Source organism: Chelon labrosus (assembly GCF_963514085.1).
Source record: "Chelon labrosus genome assembly, chromosome: 12".
Classification (NCBI taxonomy): domain Eukaryota; kingdom Metazoa; phylum Chordata; class Actinopteri; order Mugiliformes; family Mugilidae; genus Chelon; species Chelon labrosus.
Window position 1 is genome coordinate 10,061,485 of NC_140345.1, and position 21,533 is coordinate 10,083,017.

The following is a 21,533-nucleotide window of genomic DNA, read 5'->3' on the forward strand; positions in this document are numbered from 1 at the left end:
ATGGACTCTTTGGGTCTTTTTATCCTTCTAATTCTTATGTTTTTCCAGTGGACATCTGCTCCTGCTGCCGGTAAGGTTGGACTTAACACAATAATTAGCATCATGTGAGATTTTTTTGGGGGGGTTGAGGCTTTTATTTTGGTCTTTGATTGTTTGGGTGTTCCAGTGTGAGCTTTAGTTGTGGAGTAGTAGGGATTTCCACAAAAAACAATGGGATTTGAAACTACTTATTTTCTAGAATTTTACTGGACTGATTATTTGTGACGCTTTTCTCAGGGCTAACGTTTGTCCAAAATCTACTTTAGAACCATATGAACGTGGAAAAGTGGCTAAAATGGGAAGTTTAGGAGTTTCTCTCTTATTTTCGTTTCAGATGAAGTCACCTGGACCTACACTGGTAAGTCCAAGTTTACTATGATCCTACATTAGAGAGCACCTCATCCACAAACAACTCAAAGTCTGGTAGAAAGCGACAAAATGCCTAAAAGACAAGAACACAGACAGAGCGTGGCTGATAATCTTTATATGTATGCACAGTATGTCACAAATTCGAAGGTTAGTTCTGTAATAAATAAAGGAAAACTGAGACTTTTGAGGACTTGAGTGATGGGACTTCCTGTCCAGTTTAATGACTAATAACACAATGTTTAGTCTGTTAATCTGCACATGTTGAACCTGAATCTCTAAAACACTAAAACTACCATAAAAGCTTCTGTAAGTTAGGATTTCTGTCTTTACCCCTCAATATCTCCCACTCAGTCTCCCTGTGTTTTCCTTTCCGTCCCTCTCTGTCTGTATTAGTTACAGTTCAACAAGCTGGCAGGAGCACAGCAGTCACACAGAGATGATGAAGGGGTGGAGAGGGATAGAGAGGAAGAAAGACAGAGAGAGAGAGAGAGAGAGAGAGGGGCAGGTGCACGAGGATGAGTGTGTTGGACAGAGAGAGGGAGATGGGACGGGGAGAAGCTAAAGCATACCAAATCGCGAGCTGTATTGTTTGCGGCACACAATAACCTATGTGTTTATTGTGCTGTCGACGCACACTGGCTGCCTATGCCGTGGACAATGACATTGTGGGAATGAATGGGGCACACAGATTACCAACCTCTGCATGTATTCAGGAGAGCAACGCTGATGTACAGTACATACAGGACACACAGCGAACTATGGAGGCCGTGCCTGGAGCCAATTGTATACGGTATATCTGATGAGGCATTATTGTAAAGGATAGGGCAGTAACATGAGGAGACATCGAGTTGTGTCTCAAACCAAAGCCATTGAGTGGAGAAATGTATGAGGGTGCGTGATGCTGCATTTCATGATGTGGCCATCGTTGGGCTGGGAAACACAAAAAAGATTTCATGAGAGATCAGAGACTATGGACGGAGTCAGTCATTCCTCATCATGGGAATCTGCATGTTTGGAGCAGCATTCAGGAAAGGGATAGCGTGCTAACCCTAACGGCCGGTTGCAGAGGGTCAGAATTTTCGACCTCCTGTCGTCATGGAGACCTCCATGACAACCAATTGTGGGGCAGCGGGCCTCACTTTTGAAGCCGAGTTGTGGTGCGGCGCTTTTGCTGCAGAGAGCAGCAGGCAGAGAGCAGACTAGGAGTGTGAGGTGGGGGAACAGAACAGTGGGAGAGGAGATGTGGTATGTGTTTACCTCCTGAATGTAAAGCCCCCTGCGCATTTTGCCTGTGTGTTTTTGTCAAAGAGAGAGATGCTTGAAGGGGGAACCCTCTGCATTTATGTAGATGAGGTAATTGATTTTCGGAGTTGTTAAAAGCCAAAACCTGATCCATAACTTACGAACATGGAGCAACAAAGGTGTGACTGGATACTTGCATTTTTTGTGGGTGTAAAAGTGTCAATAGTGTGCCTGTTTTCTAAAGCATTCCTCCCTTTATTCAGTTGAAATTCAGGTTCCTTGACTCACATGTCACTCTCGTTTTCTTTCGGACTTTTTTTTCTTACTTTCTTTTATCATGCAATTGGGCGGACCAGCCGCTTTTTTGTTCAGGCAAGCCAGGCCTTGATCCCTCTCCTTTCTTTCAGTTACTTTCACAACAGTTCTCTGTCCACCTTTTAGTTGAATTCCTTAAAATTTGTGATGTTTCTTGTTGTCTAAGAATAAGCAAGTCTTTCATTTAAGAGCTTTATTTTTTTAAAATTACGGACATGGAGCATGGATTTGTTGTTGGAAATAATCGATGTTCAACTGCATAAGCAAATATTAGACACTCATAGCAGAGGGCCTGCTATGTAAAGTATGACAGATGTCTACAGTAACACCACGTAAACCAAATGATTGATATAAAACTATAATCCTTACTTGTGTTCCCAGTCAGGTTTCAACTACACTATGTTCAGATCCAGAACTTGTCAGTCATAAATCGTCATTTTACATTTTCCCTGCGGCTTCCAACTAATTTTAAGATAGCTAACCACAGAGATTTGAAACCACAAATCTAACCACATGAAAAAAAGATTTTAAGTCCTCTCTGTATTTTGTGTGTATTTACTCTAAGCAACCTCGGTGTTTAGATCTTTTTAAAAAAATCTGAATTGTTGCTGAGCAATGTGATAATATATTAGAAATACATGCATGGTCTCATTTCAACACTAGGCCTTCAAGTATAAAAACACAAAACAATATTATTTTTTGTATACGTTATTTGTGACTGACAGATCTGTTAGCGTGAAGTTTATTTCTCACTTTAATATGCAGTGATACTAAAGATATCAAAACATGTGGATAATACTGTATAACCAAGACAGGAGCATAAACCTCAAATAATGTTTCCCATGACGCTCACCTGCTTTTACCAAATCTCTGTTAATTTCTTTGTTCCCTGCATTTCAGGTTGATTCCAGTTGTAGTTATATAGTGAGGACATGTCAGGACATGATGATCCTGAGCAGAATGTATTCGTTGAAAAACTCAGCTGCATGCCAAACTAATCCAGATAGTGGTAACTGTATTTGTTTATAGCCACCCTTCCATGTTATGGACATACAGAGCTCTCTCTTATTCCTGGCAAGAGAAAAAGTTCAAATAGTGATATCTCCATTTAAAAAAAAATGCGGTTTCAATGATTTGCATTTTAGGAATTCAGATTCTTGTCTTGTTTTAAAATGTATTATTTATTAATTATACTTTCCAGTTCACTGCTAGGAGGCTGTGAACCTAAAGAGAGCACAGAGTGTTAATCTTCCTGAATAATTAGTGACCAATCAACGGAGGCTTTTCACTGAACCATATGGACCCAGTGAGCTGTGTGATTGGGTGACATCCCTGTGCCTGTGTTTTCTCCGTCAAAGGCCTGGTTGGTCAGTTTGAGTGGTCACAGCATTTCCCTGACTGTGGTAGTACCTCTCAGTCGCCTGTTGACGTGGTAACCACACAGACTAAATATGACCCCGGTTTGGATCCTGTGACCCCGCTGGGCTACAGTCAGCATGGCAACAAACCCTTCACCCTGTACAATAACGGACACACAGGTAACTATGGCAGCCAGCTGATTTCCTGCTCCTAGTTTGACCCCTTATGTGTATACCCGTCTGTTTATACAGCACTTAAATGTTACCTGGCAGCTAACTTTTACAGCCAATTAATCACTTAAACAGATGCAGCTCCAGTTTCTCCTCATGTGCCTTCTTAGTACATTACAGAGAACATTTAAACTGTTTTGTTTTATTTTTCACTTCATCAGCTGTTATTGAACTGCCAGAATGGATGGGACTCGGGGGCCTGCCATGGCTCTTTACAGCCGTACAAATGCACCTGCACTGGGGCAGTGGTGGCCCAAGTCACGGAGGGAGTGAACACACCATCAATGGAATGAGTGCAGATGCAGAGGTACATTTAAACACACTGAACCGTAAACCACACGCTTCTCCTCCTCCTTTTTTTTCTGTCTCTCTATGCAACCAGTCTCAAGAAAATCGGTTTCCAACTATCAACTAATGTTTGCTAAAGGTGTCTTTCTGTTAAAAGGGAGTGCTCTCCTTGCTACCATCACGTCAGTTTCAGGTTTTTGGTTCTGTAAAGCATCTTGAGACAATTTGGACTATATGTAGTAAATGCAACTGAATTGAACTGAACCATGTGGGTGTTAAAAGGTGATAGCACAGTATGAACCACAGACAATGAACAGTGGCATAGTAGAATATTGTAACAGCCCCTGTCTCTAATGGATTTCTATCGCTGTTTCATAAACACAAACTGCTGTTTGTTGTGTGTGTGCGCCATGATGTGGGGATATGATACGTATTTTGGAACAAGCTGTGAAGTCTCTCTCACTCAAAACAGACACATTAAGTTATTTTTTATTAATTTCCACCCTGATCTTCAACAATCAACATTCATTCATTTTCTGTAACCTCTGGAGGGTCACAGGGGGCTGGAGCCAATCCCAATTGTCATTGCGCAAGACACGGGGTACACCCTGGACAGATCTATCGCAGGGCAAACACATAGAGACAGACAACCATTCAAACTCACACCTACAGCCAATTTAGAAGCATGTGTTTGGACGGTGGGAGGAAGCTGGAGTACCCAGAGAGAACCCACGGAGACACAGGGAGACAATCAACATGATTGCATCAATATTTAACCACATTCATTTATTTTTTAACATCAGAATCACACACAGTGCACATATTAGATGATTTAATTTGTTAATTCTCGATTAGATTTGTGTATTATGAATGATCAATGCGATCAGGCGATCATTTATAATAGTGTGTGTGTGTGTTTGTCTGAAAGAATGAGGCTAAACATCGCTTACGCATGAGCACCCCTGCTAAATAGGTGGTCTTTGATGTGACCCAGGAAGCATTGTGTTCACACTATGAAAGGAATGTGGTCAAATGCTTCCCAGATCAGATCCAAATGTGGTCTGAGATCAAATCACTCAAATACGTCCTGTATTGCCCAGGATGGGTATGAATGCAAGGCCATAATGAACTGATTCCCAATAACCAGTGACCATCAAACTGTAAAAGCTGCTTTCCCTATCTATTGTGTTGTGTTTACAGTTTGATAAATCGAAACCCCAAGAGAGTGAGCTGAATAAAGTTTAACTGAGCAAACAAAATAGAGAAAGGATGCAGAGGGAGTGGTGCAGAGGGAGTGTCACTGGCCAGGTTTGCAAAACTTTTTTCGAGTGTGAGTGGCCAAAGTGAAAAAGCCATAAATGATACAGTGAAGACAAGGAAGAGGACAAATATTAGTTCTAAACCTTTTTAGAACTATCCAGCATGCATGAATGGTTTTATTACATAACAATGTCTAAATACTAGTTTGTTTTGTTCTCTGTCTCTCAAAGTTTGCACACTGTAGAGCAAAATTTAATGAAGTAACACAAGCTTGTGAGGAGTCCACACACTGCCGTTTTGTCAAAACACACTGAGGCTGATGAAAACAGCTCATAGTGACGATGAAATTGAGAATGAGTAATTTTGACAGCGTGGTAAGTGGACGTTAGGAAGAAACGGACCAACAGGAAGAGTCCAAATTGACCAAGAAATAACTTACGAACAGATCTTCCTTACTGAACCTTCACTTGTTAAGAGGAATAGATAACACAGGTATCTCCTCACCTCTGTCTTTCTAAACCACATGTACCCCTCCTCCTTCCAGCTACACGTGGTGCACTACAACTCTGAACTCTACCCCAACATTTCCGCAGCGATGACACAGAAAGACGGCTTGGCAGTTTTGGGGATTCTCATTGTGGTAATGACACTTTTCTGTCACACAGCAGCAATGCACAAAATAATCAGACGAGAAACTGTTTCTGGGTGAATTATGTGGAGGAATGTAAGAAACATTTAGGCCTGAGCTTTGGTTTCCCAGACAGGTGAGGAGACGAACCCGGCATTTAACAGCATCCTCAACTACCTGAGCCGGATCAGACACGCAGGTAAGCAATTTAGCTGTTTACCGTTCATTTCATTAACGACTGAGTTATTTTACAAAAGCTCTGTCAGCAGCTTTCATTTCCACCGATTTTAACAGAAATCTATTCTCCACACAGTCACAGTTCATAAAATAAATGTGAAGACTTAATGTCATAAAAGAGGGGGACTTCATAACTATGAGAATATTTACTTCTAAAATCTGCTATAACCTCACAGACGCCTTTTTCTCTGACTTTCATCCACTATCAGACCAGAAAGCGTCCATTCCAGCCTTCGACGTCCAGTCCCTGCTCCCTAAGGATCTGGGACGCTACTACCGATACAACGGCTCCTTGACAACACCGCCCTGCTACCAGAGTGTTATCTGGACGCTGTTCCATGAAAGGGTTCAAATCTCAAAGGCACAGGTCCGGTTGAAACACTGACATACAGCTAGCTCATCCAGAGAAAGAGAATCAGAAAGAGAGACTCAACTTCAGCTTCATTAAGACATTTTTTTGTACTGGCCTGTACATATCTACACAAACACATAGACCACACTAAAGCTGTGATGGTCAATTTAAAATTATTTGTCAGTTTAGATGCACGTCGTTAATTATCAGCCTTCTAAGTTATTCTTCTGACTTCGAACATGAAGGAATATTATACTAGGCAGTTTGGATGAATTCACATTAGAAATGATTGATCAATGCAATGCAACACCCACTTAATTACAGCTGATGCGTTAAATAAACTAAGAATCCTCTTTTTGAAATTCCTCTTTTGCCATTACAGAGCTGCTAAAAACCTGTGAAAGAATGCTGCCTTACAATAACAGAAAAGTCTCTAAATCTAAGGTTAAAGCCTTGTCCTGGACTAACCTGACTTTTTGATATTGTCATTTAAGTTACACACCAGCAGTGCACGTTAGAAAGCAACTTCATCACACTGACTCACAACAACAACTATACAAAAGGAAATTCAGTAGAAAAAACAACAATAAATTAAAATAATATAAAAATATATGTTTATTGCACTTGGTAATAAATATTCTACACATCCATGTCCCGTTCATTTCTCCACTACAGCTGCTCAAGCTGGAGACGATTCTGTACTCCAGCAAAGTGGAACAGACAGACAGGATGCTGCTGCAGGATAACTACCGTGCAACACAGCCGCTCAACCACAGAATCATCTTTGCATCCTTCTCTGCAGGTTAGTTCAATGCTGCTGTTTTTTCTTTTTAAAAAAAAAAAAAAAAAAAAAGAAAAAACAGAGTCCAAACGTGATCTTGATTACTGTTATAAAAGCTAAAAACATGCACATCAATAACGTAATGTATAATTAGTATATTCATCCTTTCAGACTGAACAAATGTGGAGCTGCAAAAGCTAATCTGCTCTGAACTCTCATGTTGTACTCCATCGGTGGACTGTAATGCCAACCTGCTGCTCATAATGCAAGCCTCAATAACAAGCCTGTGGGTGGTCACATAGACCAAAGGTAGCAATTAGTCCACTGCATGCAGGGAGCGAAAAGTGGAATGTGGAAAGGCGTGCAGGAATATTAACGATAACCGGTGACTTTGTCTTAGAGAAGGAGTCTTAGGAAAGTGGGGTTAGAGGGAGAGAAAGCGGAGGGAATACAGGGGGAAGGGTGGAAGATCAAGGAGAGCAGTGTTTGTTTGCGAGCTGATTAGAGAAAAAGATTTACGAAAAACGAAACACTGACTCCATTGTTGTCACACAAGTTCGACTGGGAAACAGGGAGAGGAAAAGGAGACAGAGAGGACTGAAACAGGGAGACAGGGTGCTAGACAAAGACAAAGGAGAAAGAATTTGAGTGAAGTGCTCATTGTAGTGAGTGACTGAACTGGAAGGCCTCTGATATCAGCACTGCTGACAAAGACAGCAACGCTGGGTGGACGTAACAGTTTCAAACCGAGCAGCACACTGTACAAAGACAAACCATCCAATCATCCTGACAGAAATATAATATCAGCTCTGATTTTTCTTATAATTTACTTTGTGTTTTGTAGAATCGGGGAAAGAGCTTTCTTCTGGTAAGTTATTTTTTATTTATTTTTTTCAGAATCAAACTATCTGTCCGCTGTACCTGGTAATAATATTCCTCCTTTGAATCATTTAGGATCTTTTCATGAGCTTTTGTGATTTTCCTTGCAGGGGAAGTCACAGCCATAGTGATAGGAGTGATGTGTGGCTGTGTAGGTCTGGCAGTAATCATTCGCTTCATCGTCAAGACAATACGGTAAGGTCTCGTGCTCATTTCCGGAGACCCGTTTGCTCTCCTAATCCGACAGGGGCCGACACTGCTCAGTGTGGAAGAATCCAGTCTCTTCTCACTCTGTCTCCTTTCTCTTGGCAGATTTTTTAAGCTCCTCCACCTTGAAACAGTTGCGGTAAACAGGTGGTTTACCTGATCTCACCACTGACAAGGATGATCCTCAGCTTGCACTGAGTGTTAACAGATATCCTTTAGTGCAGATCTGGGGGCCAGTTCCATGGTAATGTAATGGGGCTATGGTAAAATTTGGCTAAAAATGGCAAAAATCTTTTATCCATGTTGAACCACCACAAAATTATGAAAGAGTCTGGTGTTCCAAAATATATGAATCAGAGCCCAACTGATACGCTATCATAGATGCATGGTATGTCAGCACACATTTCAGTCAGTGAGTTACATCAAAACAAAAAAACGCCAATTTGGAAACGTTGTCTAAACTTCTTAATCCTTTTCTCTGCACCTCTTGATCATAATTCTTAATGAATAGTAAGTCATACTTATCAAAGTATTATTCCATAATAATAATTATTCCAACCTAATTGACTTAAATGTACATGTCTAAATTTTAGAGTTACTGTAGCTTCCAAAATGCCCATGATCATGAGCACATATAAAAGTCAAAACTAAATCTGAATATATAAATCTTAGAGAAGCTGTGTTTGTATTGTCTGTAAAATGTGACACATTGCATTGTGATTGCAATAGCTCCCAGACAGTAGTGCACAAGCCATGGTCACACACACTAAATGTAGCGCCCTGTTTGATTAATGGACAGAGACTTGGACAGACTTTTTGAGTCCTGATGCAATCGTCTCAGCGCTCCGGTGAGCTGACGGTTTCGTTTACAGTGGTCAAAAATACTTCAGTGTTAGGTTGGGCTCTGATAGAAACGTCACTGAGTGTATAATCCTCTCGTAATGTTTCACCATAAAAAGCCAAAAGCCCCCCTAAGATCAGCGCTGAGGATAATCTAATCCTCTGACCTCTGCCTCAATAACATGCCTGTTTCCCACATCTCTGTTACGCTTTCTCTCATAATTACCAGCGATTAATGGAAGTATGTGGCGGGGTTCACCCTGTGTCCCAACCAGCAAGTGATTCGAGCTTTCCACTGCTTTAATCAACAGTTCCCAAGGTTCCCTTATACACTGTTGCCCATAAAGTTGGAATAATTTCATTTTCAGACACATTCCTCTTTTTATTCCTATTTATTCACATCAGTTTTATGTAAGTCTTGAAAAGATATACACTTATAAATAAATGACATTGTCACAATCATTTCATGAGAAGAGGTAAAAAAAAAAAAAAAAGTTATTCTAATTTTATGGGCAACAGCGTATGTTCTCAAATAGGATTTTCATTGGTCGATATAATGTTAAAGCTGTAGTGTGGGAATTCTACCCACAGTATAAGTGTGCGTTTGTTACATTCAAACCCTTTCCAAATCATGCTAATTAAACTAATCACCACCAAGTAAGTATCTCAAGTATTTTGCAGAATATTTAAATTTTAAATCCGCTAGAGCTGAAGAGGGGAGCAACAGTAGCAATGCAGAGAGAGAGAGTTTCCTACAGCATCTTACCTATAGCTGAGTTTCTATGACCTCTGATCTTCAATTATGATGCTTTATCAGGATGTCCCTTAGACTCTTGTCATAGCCCCTTCAGGGGACCCCTGCACCTCACTTTGGGAACTATCAGCTTTGATTTTGTCAATCAGCCGTGTGCATTTACTTTAAAAAGTCGTCTCAAATCGCCCACCTAATGAGGGCAGAGGCGTAGCCTGGGATGAGGTTTTGAAGTACATGCACACAGCCACTGTCCTTAAAATGTCAAATCTGTGTTTTTCTTGCTATGTCAGTCATGTGATTCTGTGTTTTGATCTTATGACAGCTCTACCTCTAGCTGGGACGTCCTGCCCAGTAACCGGCCCGCTCCCATGCCAAGGTCGCTCTTCAAAATCATGACCTCTGACCTGTAAACATTAACTTAGAAGAGTTAGATTCCTGACCACTTCTCCTTCCTTTAACCCCCTCCCAACTCACAGTCATTTATCCTCTTGGTCTAGACTTTAACACCTCTCTTAGAGTATTAGCGCTTTGAGGAATTCCACAGCCAGTTTTATACTGCACGTATTTACCCTAGATTCTAATCTAAGCTTTCAAAAATGACCAAACTGGTGAAAGTGTTTTGGAAATTCTTTGACAACAGTCAGCGCTAAGAATAATCCTTTAATTTCAACATTTTAGGTGTTCAGAGTTTGGTCCACCGCCCATTAATGAGTGTAATGCATGCGTGGATGCATGCGTGTGGCTCTAGGGTTCTGTTGCAGTGTCTGTAAAACTGTAAATCTACTGGTGAATCCACAAAAATGCATTTTGCAAAATTTGAACTTGAACATATAGCAACGAACAAACACTTTATAGGAACACTTGAGAGAATGAGATGTGTAAACACGTGTTAGTTTTTTTGTTGACTAAGGCATAAAGGTGATTGGCCTGGACAAGTGTCCAGCAGGGAGCGGTGTGGATGCAGAAAATCAAACATTTTTATTGTTTATGATTAAGCACCGAGAGAGATAGAGAAAAAGAAGCTAGGTGTGCTGTGAGCTAAAGGCTAATGACCCAAAACTAAACCATGTTCAACATCTTAGTCTAGTGTTTCATCATGCTTGCTTTGTACAAAGCACACAGTGAAGCTGAGGAGGATGCAGTTTTCTTAAACCGAAAATATGACCTGATGATGGCTTAGACAAAACGTCAGGGGTCACCAAAATTATTAGAACAAACCCTCACACTGACACAAATGATTGTAGCTAATTTGGCATCCAACATTTGTCGAGACATTTCTGTTAAAATTACATAGATGAACCTGACGGTGTGACTCAGAGCAGAGGATGAAGTCAGAGGACCATTAATGTCTGAACAGCTTTTCATGGTAGTCCATATGATATGTGCTGAGATATTTAAGCCTGGACAAAGAACCAACTGACACTGCTATCCCTTGAAGGATTGCTAAAATAAGAGGGGCATGGAAGGAGGGGATGTTTTCTAATATATAATGTACATTATTCAAAAAGCATATACAACTAGACAGAGCACATCTAGCCACATCTAAATTAGCCACCAACATGTTTACATGCGTATGTAATCTTTTTCAGTTCTGAGACAATCCAGTGGGCATCTTAACAATTTTAAAATGACTGACTGCACTAATTTATCCTCTTAATTCAATATTACCACCAATGTGTTACCACATGGTTCTTCTAAAACACACCGGTGGACCATTCGTTTTCATCAAACACTCAAACTCAGGCTGTGTTTCTGACGAAGAGGGACCTCTTCTGGATAATATAACACACTACACTGACATAACACCGTTCTCCTGGCAGTTTTGCAACACGTGGGATGACTCACCGGGGATAACTTTTGCACTTTCATGTTTCAGGATAAAAGAACCAGAGAAAGGAAAAGAAAAAAAGCAAGACTTGGCTCTGAACTCGACCTCGGAAGCAGAAAAGAAAGAAGAACCCTCGCCGTCCCCCCAGACTGAGCCCTAGCTGACAGAAGCACCCATCTCAAACCACACTGTCATGTTCCCTCTTGTCAGTGACGTTATTACTGATCCAGAGAGCAAACAACAGTTACAGGTTCAACAAGAAAAGGTTTGATCAAAAGCAACAGGAGGACGTAACCTGGACAAGTCACCTGCAGCCCTGCACCCGGTGACGTCAGCAGCATGTCTTCAGCTTGAACGTGAAGTACTTGGCATAAACTTGTCACCTTGCTGGCTCATGTTCATGCACGGCTCGAGCATGCCTGGGATTAATGGCTGCTTCATGTAAATACTTTGTAATATATATATTTTGTTGTTTTTTTTCCACATTTTGGAAGTTACTTCACCTTGTTGATTGAAACACAAGCACAGTGCACTATATGAAGTATAACGGACGTGGTTACTGGTGTATTAACAATATCAATGTAATGTTATTACGAGACTTAAGGATCTAATCAAAAAAGACAATTTGGCATTAAAGCAAATGAGAGGTGTTCCACTTGTACATGTGGATAATGTTGTAAATGGATGAGTTGTATTTATGGGAGGACTTTGGGTGCCATCTTTGTCTGAATGACTTTTTTTGTTGTTGTTGAATCTAAATTGTCAACATGGGCACCACATTAAAACACCTGAATGTCAAACTTGGGAGTGTTGATGTTTTTCATAGGGCTTCTAAGTTGCCTGTAACTTTAACACTGGATCTGGTCACAACACACTTCAGGCCAGGATTTCATTCATGTGTCAGTAGAGGAACAAGAAAGATTAGGTTGGGCTTTTTGAAGATGAGACATCGTTTTGATGCCTATGTCCAACCAAACAAAGTATTCTAGTGAAGAGAGAGACCGACTACTCTTCTTACACTGTGTTTTATGAGCAATCACACATAACCCATCAGTCATCACTTAGTACGAGTCACTCTCCAGACAACCATACGTCCATCCATTCATCCATCCATCTAGCTTCAATGTATGAAGCCTTTAATTTGTCCCAAAGTCCTATGACTAACTCTTCAAAATTAGAAGAATTTGGGCAAAACCTATCTACGACTTTGGAAAACACTAAATTAGGACATGACGTTAATTGCATATTGAAAGAAAAAAAGTCAGGCCAGCAAGAACAGGAGAAAGCGACAGTTTAAGCTGACATAACTAATATGCATCCTTAAAACAATTATATCTTTCTTTCCAAGTTTCATAAATAGTATTTTTATGTGCGTGTGTATTCTCATGGTATCGTTTCCTCTACAAAATGAATGGCAGATGTTTGCTCCGCAATGAGGAAGCTTCATATAATTAGATTTCAATCATGAAAGTGAAAATTTCTAATCACTGGGGACATCTGTGCTATGTTAATTCGCTGTAAGTGGTGACCTTATGACACCAATTACCTTTATCTTGCATTTATTTCATGCATAAAATTTAATAAATCAAATATTGGCAAAACAGAATGCCCATTATAATCAGTTAGATTATATGTATTTTGTTTTTTTAAGCTTAAAATACCCATTTGCACATGCGTTTATACCTGAACTAACAAATATCTTGGGTTACTTTGTATAATAAGACAAGACTTCTATAAGAAAATGAAGTCGGTTTAGAATGACTTCATTTTTTCTTTCTCTACAACACATTTCTCTTTTTAATAATCAACCATAATTATCATATATTTAGTCAATCCTTGTATTGCAAAGGCTTTGAATATTGCTGTTTGTTTCTGCAGTGTGATTCAGTCAATATCAAGACTATTTCCAAGAATAACTGGACTTTTTTGTGGTTCATTAACACCAGTCCACTGGGTGTAAGAGAGATCACTGAATCTCTGAGTGATGACCAAAAACTTAAAACATACTGTATACATCCTAAACGCTATGTCAAACACAATTGAAAACGTTTCACAGACCCACAAAAAGCAGCTCTGAAGGCAGCACACACCCTCAAACAGTGTGCACCCACAAATAGCTCACTGGACCTTTCCTAAGTATTTACAGCAGTAACTGGATCAGCTTGCACCATGTTGCTCTAAAGCACATCCGTGTGGAGAGAGCTAAGTAATGCACACACTAGTTTAGGCCACTCCCACTCTCACTGTACAGGAAGCGCAGTGTGGAAACAAAACTGAAGGACAGATCAAAGATCTCACATCTGGACAGTTTAGCTCCCATCTATTACATCTACTGCTGCCGGATCACGGTAAGGAAGTTCTCCGGGCAAGGCAAGCAGCTGTTTTCTACTTCCTCTACTGCTTTCATGTTTAAAAAACTGCACAGCTGTGATTTGTCAGACTCTGCTCTTCTACAGACACTGGTTTTTATGCGTCAGGTCTATCTTTAGTACAATGGAGTAGCACGATGTAAGGTAGCAGCGTGCAGTAAAAAGTTCTAATGTGCTTGTCATATGTTCATTTGTATTTTACAGTCGGACTGCTGGGTAATGGCTGCTCTCAGAGCTTCTCTCTCTCTCACCATTTGTCTCCTGCTGGCTCATGAAACTTTGACCAAGAACGACGCACCTTGCCAGCTCACCACATGGAGGAGCGGCTTCAAAACCTTCATCAAACGCCACATCCCCGAAGGAACTCCTTCTTCACTCGACCAGAACGAATGGGAGCACTACATCAGGGAAGGTGGCAGTTGTGACAGACCCACACAGTCCTTCCTCCCCCCTAAGGACCTGGAGAGGGTGAAAGCTGTGTGCACAGAGAGAGGGGGGAAGACCTTCAAGGATAACCTGTGCATCAGCCGGGAGCCTTTCGAATTCATCACAGTGAGGAGTGTCAAGAATACCTGTGGGATTAAAAGCGTCACAAAGGAAAAGAAGCATCTGATCCTGGCCTGTGAAGAGCTGGATAATCAGTGTTTGCCAATCCATTTCGAGGGAAACCCTGACAATGAGAAGCCAAATAACAACGCCAGAGGCTGTGGGGAGCCACAGGGTAGAGGTCATGCTCCCAGCTTGAAAAAGACGTGGCTCTGGTTGTTGTCTGTTCCTCTAATCATTGCTTATGGCTAATAACTTTTCTTTAAATTCAAGGAACTAAAGAAGATGGACGTTTTTAATCACATTTGTTTTTTAAGCACGTTTTTGATCTTTGAAAACAGTCCTTTCAGTGTTAAATCACATCAGCAACACACCTGCCAAATATTTTAAAGGGATTGAATTATATTTTGAAAATTGAAAGTATATTTGTAACAACGATTTCTGTTTTTATTTGCATGTGTCAGTCCATATGCGAGTTTGCTTTGAATAGTTTAGTGGTTAGGGACGGAACAAATCTGAGACTGTGTTCAAATCATTTTCTACGTCTTTCCAATTTTAAAAAAGCATTAATAAAATTTTCTTACAAAAGTGACCCATTGACTTTCCTCTGTGGATACTTTCTAAATGTGATGCTAACGAGTTTTCTTAACCCTGACCATAAAGCACACTTTCCTCAAAAGACGGGAGTTCGGGAAGCTGTCAAGACTAAACTTGATAAGACATTTATCAGAAGATTTTCTTACATTTTGGACTGTTCTTTCATTTATAGGAATTAATAACACGTTTTTGTCTAAAACATGAGATCACAGACCCGACAGTGCTGTACAAATGTCTCTGATATGAGATATGTACATATAACATATAATTTGAAGATTTTCAACCAAGAAAAGATGAAATTCATGAAGTTTATTTTTATAAAACTGAGAAAATGTAAACTAATTACAGAAATGAAAGTCCTTTGTACTCAGCGTTTCCTCTTTGTCATGGAGCACATAATTCCCAAATGCAGGTGTTTAATTGTCTTGCATTGATAAAAGTAGCTTAGTGAATATTACTGACACACACTGCTAATGAACCTACAAAAGTTACCTTCCTGTTTTGTAAGGGAATAAATAATCTTGCATCTAAATTCAAATGTACTTTGACGTTGTTCATGTACACCATGTTTGCTTTCCATGTCAGTGTTTAGCAGCCACCAGATGAGAAATATCTCAACACACACATCAGGCACAATGTTCTCAGTGTTCACCGCTGAGTCACATCTAAACAACTGGGTGTCTGGGTAGTTTTTCTTTCCAACACATTCTTGTCTTTCAGTCCATGTTAAATCCTCCGCCAACTTACTCGTCACTCCTTAAGAAACAGTTCTTTATAAGGCTACTCCACCAGCTTAGCATTGCATGCCTATAATATTGTTGGACTCAAAATGGGCATTTTTTTTTTTTTAGCTCTGTGCCTACATTACCCACAATGCATAGTACAAGTTAATGTAGCCAAGCAGCTTGAAGCAAAGATGAGATCTGATTTTTAATTTCAGGGCTCCTCAACAAGAGTAAATATTAGTCAATGAGGCAACTGAACTTTTTCAAAGTGTGGGGTCCGAGAGCAATTCTATTTCACGTTGTCGAAACCGCCTGAAAACCATATCCTAAACCTAAAAGGAAGTGAAAACGATTGGAGGCCTAGATGGATCACAACACTGGTAACTGCTGTCACTCTGCAGGCCTCACAGTGAAACTAGTTCTCAGATATCTGTAGAAACATGAGTGTTCTGACTGCTCCTGTACCCGCAGGGATGTGAGTGACACACAAAGCTGTGCGCACCAAACAGAAATAAACACTGACAACAAAAGCTGCATTAGTTACAGTCACTTAATGTGGCTGCACATGCCCCAACATCTCCCACATGCCTGGAGACAAAAAGTTCAAGGTGTGTGAACAGGGCGACACGACACCGCCTGTGTGTCACCACAAGGTGGCAGCAGAGTGGCTTATAACTCACCACTGGAGCACATGGTGAATACTGTACCCTCTTTTTCCCAGCAATTTTTTTAGTTTTTATTGAAATAGAAACAAAATGACTTTTCTATGACAATTTTCTCCCATATTGGGTGGTATACAAATCACACAGTGAAACGTGGTAGCATGCTACCCGGTTTATCTGGTTCATACCATAGACAGCCCATGGTTCATGCTAATAAAAACAATCTGGCTGCAGTTTTATACTCAGTGGGCGGCAATGAGATTGTGTCAGCAAAGATTCTCAGTCATCCATGTAAGGATATATCAAAAAAAAACAAATGCTACTGGTCTTATTTTCTTGAATATGTTTCAGCAGTCATCCAAGTGACGCCTTTACTTAAGAATGTCTTGAAGAAGCCTCAAAAACTTTTCTTTAGCTGTCAATCTACTGATGTCTAGCTTTTCCCCCTCAGGTGAACAATAAAATAAAGCTTGACACAGAAAACAGGAAAATAAGAACGAGGGGGTGTTATGTACAGGTAAACTACAGTTATAGATAGGCAAGACTGGAATATGAGTCTGTGTATGACTGCATGTATAAAGACATGCTATATAGCGCAGGTGAGGCTCTCAATTCGTTTTTTTTTTTTTTTTTTTCCAGAATAATCTCAAGATCAAGTTGCAGCAAAGAAAAAAAAATGATGTAAAGAGATCACTTGCACATGTGTCTAAACTGGTTTGGTGATTGCTGCAACCATGATCTTCAGCTGTCCTTTCCTTTTCTTATTTTTACAGTTCACTTCTGACTCATGATTGTGTTGCAGAGGCGCAGGAAGACAAGCGTTTGTTAGCTGATAATTCACTTTTCTAATATATAAACTATCCTTTCAGCTTCCCGCAGGCCGTTGGCAAAGTCATAAGATCACGAAGAAATCACAGGACTTCTTACTTTTCCGTTTTCTCCTCAAGGCACAGAGGAACGCTAAGCAGGCCAACTGCTATACAGGCCACTGAAAAAAACTAAACACAATACAATACATACATTCTGGGTCATGTCATAATGGAGACTTTAGGGACACACTCTGGTGGGCACATACAGTAACAGTGACCAGAGGCTGACCTTCAGTATTTAACTGGAGTTAATTCCTAATCCGTGAGATCATCATAGGAACATGCAAGCACATACATATACAGTTCACGGGGACCAGTGTGAGCTGCACAAAGTCACGCCGATAAGAACGCTGTCTTCTGAACGCACACTGCTGGCACACACAAAATAGCGGCCGAGGAAAAAGCAAACGCGAACAACAATCGTTGACTTGAGTCAAAGAGGAAAAGCAGCAGGAGAATAAAAGAATGAGTGCAGAGTGAGAGGCAGTGTGAGGGTGGAGGGGCTCAGCGGGAGGATGCAAGCAGAAGGAGGGACGATGAAAACACGGCTGCACTTTTATTGAACTTCTTTTTTTTTTTTTTACAAAAACAAAACGCATCGATATGAAATAAGGTGAAAAGCAGTTAAAGTATGGGAACTGGCTCCTGTTATTCTTCTCAGTTTTCCCTCCTCTGCCATCCACTGCAGTCCACAGTACTTCACAGCTTTTCTAATGAACGCCTCTATCTCCTTCACTTCCTTTTTCTGTATATTTAACCTCCCTTTTCTGCTCTCTCTTCTCACTCCGTCCTCTCTGCTGCCCTCGGTCTTCCTGTCCAGTGTAAGGCAATTCCGCATCATTCAGGCCCGTACAATGCAGCTTCACAGAGCTGTTGTCACGCCTCACGGAGGGGCCCATGTGCTCATTAAAACTGTAGGTGGCAGTGACATGAACAAGTTGCTAAAGGGAAGTTTTAAAGAGTCAGATGTGAACAAATTAAAGCTAAAATTCACAGAACAAACATCTTCTGTTACTTTTGAACACAGTTTTACCGACTCGTCTCTTTCCTGGTCGAACCTCTCTAAGCCCTCGCTCTCCCGCTGTCCAGACCAACTCATAACAAATGGGAGCGATAATTAGAACCACAAAGACCAAAAGAGGGGGAGGGAGGAGGGATTTTAGGGGGGCTGAAGGACAAAAGGAATAGAGTGTGAGTAATACAAGCGTCTGGGTGCAACTGCAAAGGCATCTGGATGTTTAGTCTTATGTACACAAGGAGACTCTGCTTGAGTCACGCACACACAGTACCCACTGTAATGAACTGATGGTGGTGTGCGTAGGCAGGATATTAAGTAATCTGCACTTTTGGTTTGATTCCAGTAAAAAATACTGCAATCCAAGGATAAAAATGAATGAGCAACATTCAACATATGTTCGCTTATTCATGCTGACACAGCAGAGCCGTCCGATGATTTTGACAAGCTATGAGGGGACTCTATATCTCATTTGATTGTAAGTTTCCATTCTCTTTCTCAGTTCTTATCTTTTCCTTTCTGCTCTTTGGTCTCCCACACCCTCCACCTCCTATTACCACATAGTTAAATGCTGCCATCCCTGCCGCTCTAATCAGATCCGTATGGTTTGCTGGGTCAGTGTGCCAGCAGCCCTCACTGTATCACTGCAGCAGTTTGTTGTTAAACTGCTGTGAAAGGAAAGTCATACAGAGTAGTGGTTAACGAACATTTTGCCTTGTGACCTTTTAAATTAGAAAAAACGGTTTCTGCTTCTCATAATGTAATTTTTAGCGACACGGAGGAGTTCAGCCGTCTAGTATTTCAGGTTGAATGTGCAGAGATGACAGAAATCGGCACCGCTTTGTGTAACATGTGGGTTTTTGTCTTCCTTCCTGTCCAGTTAATCACCTCACACTCCCTTCTACTCATCTTGGGGAGGTCTCAAGCCCACACTGTCACAGACGTAAATCACAGGAGAAAGATACAGTAATTCATGGAACTTTTGTCTGCATGCGTGTGCAGTTCTTGCCCAATGGCTTCCTATGAGGCTAAAGGCCAGCAATAATGACTTCCAGGAGACGGCGTTTTGGAAGGCCAGGGTCAAGTTCACATCTGGGATTACTAGGGTTACCGGGGTGAGAGTTTTTACTGGAGGTCATCCGGATGATAAAGTGGAGAATGCCACTGAAGTGTGACTTGACTGCGGTCTGATCGCACTCACATTCACACGCATAAGCTCCTGCTTGTGTGGACGTGTTGCTGCCTCTCATAAATGGTGATGGCAACATGAATTTGATAAGGGCCGCATTTGAAATAAGAAACCACTATGCTGAACACGCTGCACACGTTGCATGAAGCGAGCAGTCTGCAGATAGTTCCACAGATAAAGTTCAAATCAGTGTCATTTGAATGAGTGGAGGAAACAGGAAACAATAAGCAGCATAGGAGGAAACGAGTGGGGAGATATTGTACAGGCCAACCTGGTGGGGGTGTTGATTCAAGGCTCAGTCTGATTTGAATGAAACGGAGGCTCAGCAGAGAAGGAACTACAGCAGTCATCTGTTTAAACTAGAGACATGTAATAGATATTTTCAGTGTCTGTTAAATACAAAAGTAATGTGAACATTTTCAGCATTTCTGTCTTAAAATTAATTGTGTAAAATGAAACTGGTAACAGTTAATGCTGAATGACAATTACGGTCATTATGGTTTACACTTTTAGTGCATTATGTCTAGTGGTACTAATAAAGCTGCACAATGTTCCCGATCTTTTGTAGTTATTTATTTTGGGTCTGCCATAAACCAAAACCACCATGCGTTTTGAGTCTGGACTTGAAGGCGACTTCTTCTTCTTCTTCCCCGGGGGAAGGACATTTTGTTTATTTAAGATCAGATCGAGACTCAGGTCGTCTGATACTGAATATTATAAGATCAGTATTGGATCGGGATCAAAAAACTTGATCGAGACATCCCTACCACAAACCATGATTTTACCATGAGTACTTCCAAAAGCTCATCCAGAAATTCTCAGTCTCTTCTGCGTTATTGTTTATCTTATTCTTACCGTGTGAGTCATTCTTTCTGATATGAGCCAAACTTTACTGTAAACAAGTCACACTAGACTTTGTTTGGCATATACTGTATGTGGTACGGCCTACCTGTCAGCGTCTGTGATGACAGTTGGTGATATCAATATCAGTTACAGACAATAATCTTACTACGAGAAAGAACAGAGAGATGAAGGTGTCTGAACAAAAGAAGTGAACAGTATGCGGTGAGGATAATAGCAGGAACATACGGAAATCAAGACGACTAATATAAAGTTGGCAGCAGATGAGCAAACTAATACTTCTTACCCCTCCAAAGACAGAGGTGTCTCTCTTTACATATCTGACGCCTTTATTCTTCTCCGTCTCTGTCACTGTCTGTTGGCTTTTGATCTCCTGGCTGTGTCGGCCTCTGACGCTCTTTGCTGACTCACCCTCTCTACAACAATGAAATAAAAAATGACCTGCACTCCAGTCTCTAACTTTCTCACTAACTATACCCCCCCTCCCTTTTCTTTCTTGTCCTTTCGGGTCCTCTCCCCTTCTGTTTTCCCCTTCTCCTTCTCTTCAACGTGCTTGAGGAATGTGTCCGAGCAGCACAAAAGAACAAAAGCTTGACAGGAGGAGGAAGAAGAAAAAGAGAAGAAAGGGGGAGAAAGTTGCATGAGGTAAAGAAGCGGCAGAAAGGAAAAAGGGGGAATGGAAGGAAGGAATGAGTGCAGAGAGAGGGAAAAGTTTAGAGCAGCAGAGCACGGTTGACTAGATTTGAATGCTGAGCGATGCTTTGTCATCACGTGCTGACATGCAGCATCACACACATTTCAGAGCTCTTTATCAAGCCCCCCGCCTCCCCCTCCCCTCTGAACGGCACAAACACACGATGGGTGAGGCTGTCACTGTGCTATACTGCATGGCTGCCTGTTTCATTCAATGGCCTTTGAAGCATTTCTTGTTATGTCATGGTAATATGCTAAAGGCCTGCGGTGAGGCTGAAGATGAATTTCCCCAACGTTAGACAGCCCTCTTTGTAATCTTTGTATTTGAATCAGTCACTTCCAAACATGATCAATGCCCCTTTTTCTGAAGACACCATATTCAACAGACCACCAAGCTGC

At 41.0% G+C, this 21,533-nt stretch overlaps 1 protein-coding gene and 1 long non-coding RNA gene across 2 annotated transcripts; both read left to right on the forward strand.

The window, feature by feature from the left end:
• ca14 (carbonic anhydrase XIV) lies at positions 1 to 13,114 on the forward strand (the record flags this gene model as incomplete). Its single annotated transcript, XM_084558030.1, has 13 exons — positions 1 to 70; positions 374 to 397; positions 3,324 to 3,503; positions 3,716 to 3,861; positions 5,647 to 5,742; positions 5,863 to 5,929; positions 6,177 to 6,334; positions 6,995 to 7,121; positions 7,945 to 7,968; positions 8,090 to 8,174; positions 8,292 to 8,333; positions 10,103 to 10,156; positions 11,657 to 13,114. 13 exons carry the CDS (start codon positions 1 to 3, stop codon positions 11,766 to 11,768), a joined length of 1,185 nt encoding a protein of 394 aa, XP_084414156.1. The 3' UTR covers positions 11,769 to 13,114.
• A 333-nt stretch (positions 13,115 to 13,447) lies between these two features.
• On the forward strand, positions 13,448 to 15,115 carry LOC311496429. The gene is made up of 2 exons (XR_014699351.1): positions 13,448 to 13,956; positions 14,182 to 15,115. It is a non-coding gene; the product is annotated as an uncharacterized lncRNA (long non-coding RNA).
• Positions 15,116 to 21,533: the final 6,418 nt, after the last annotated feature.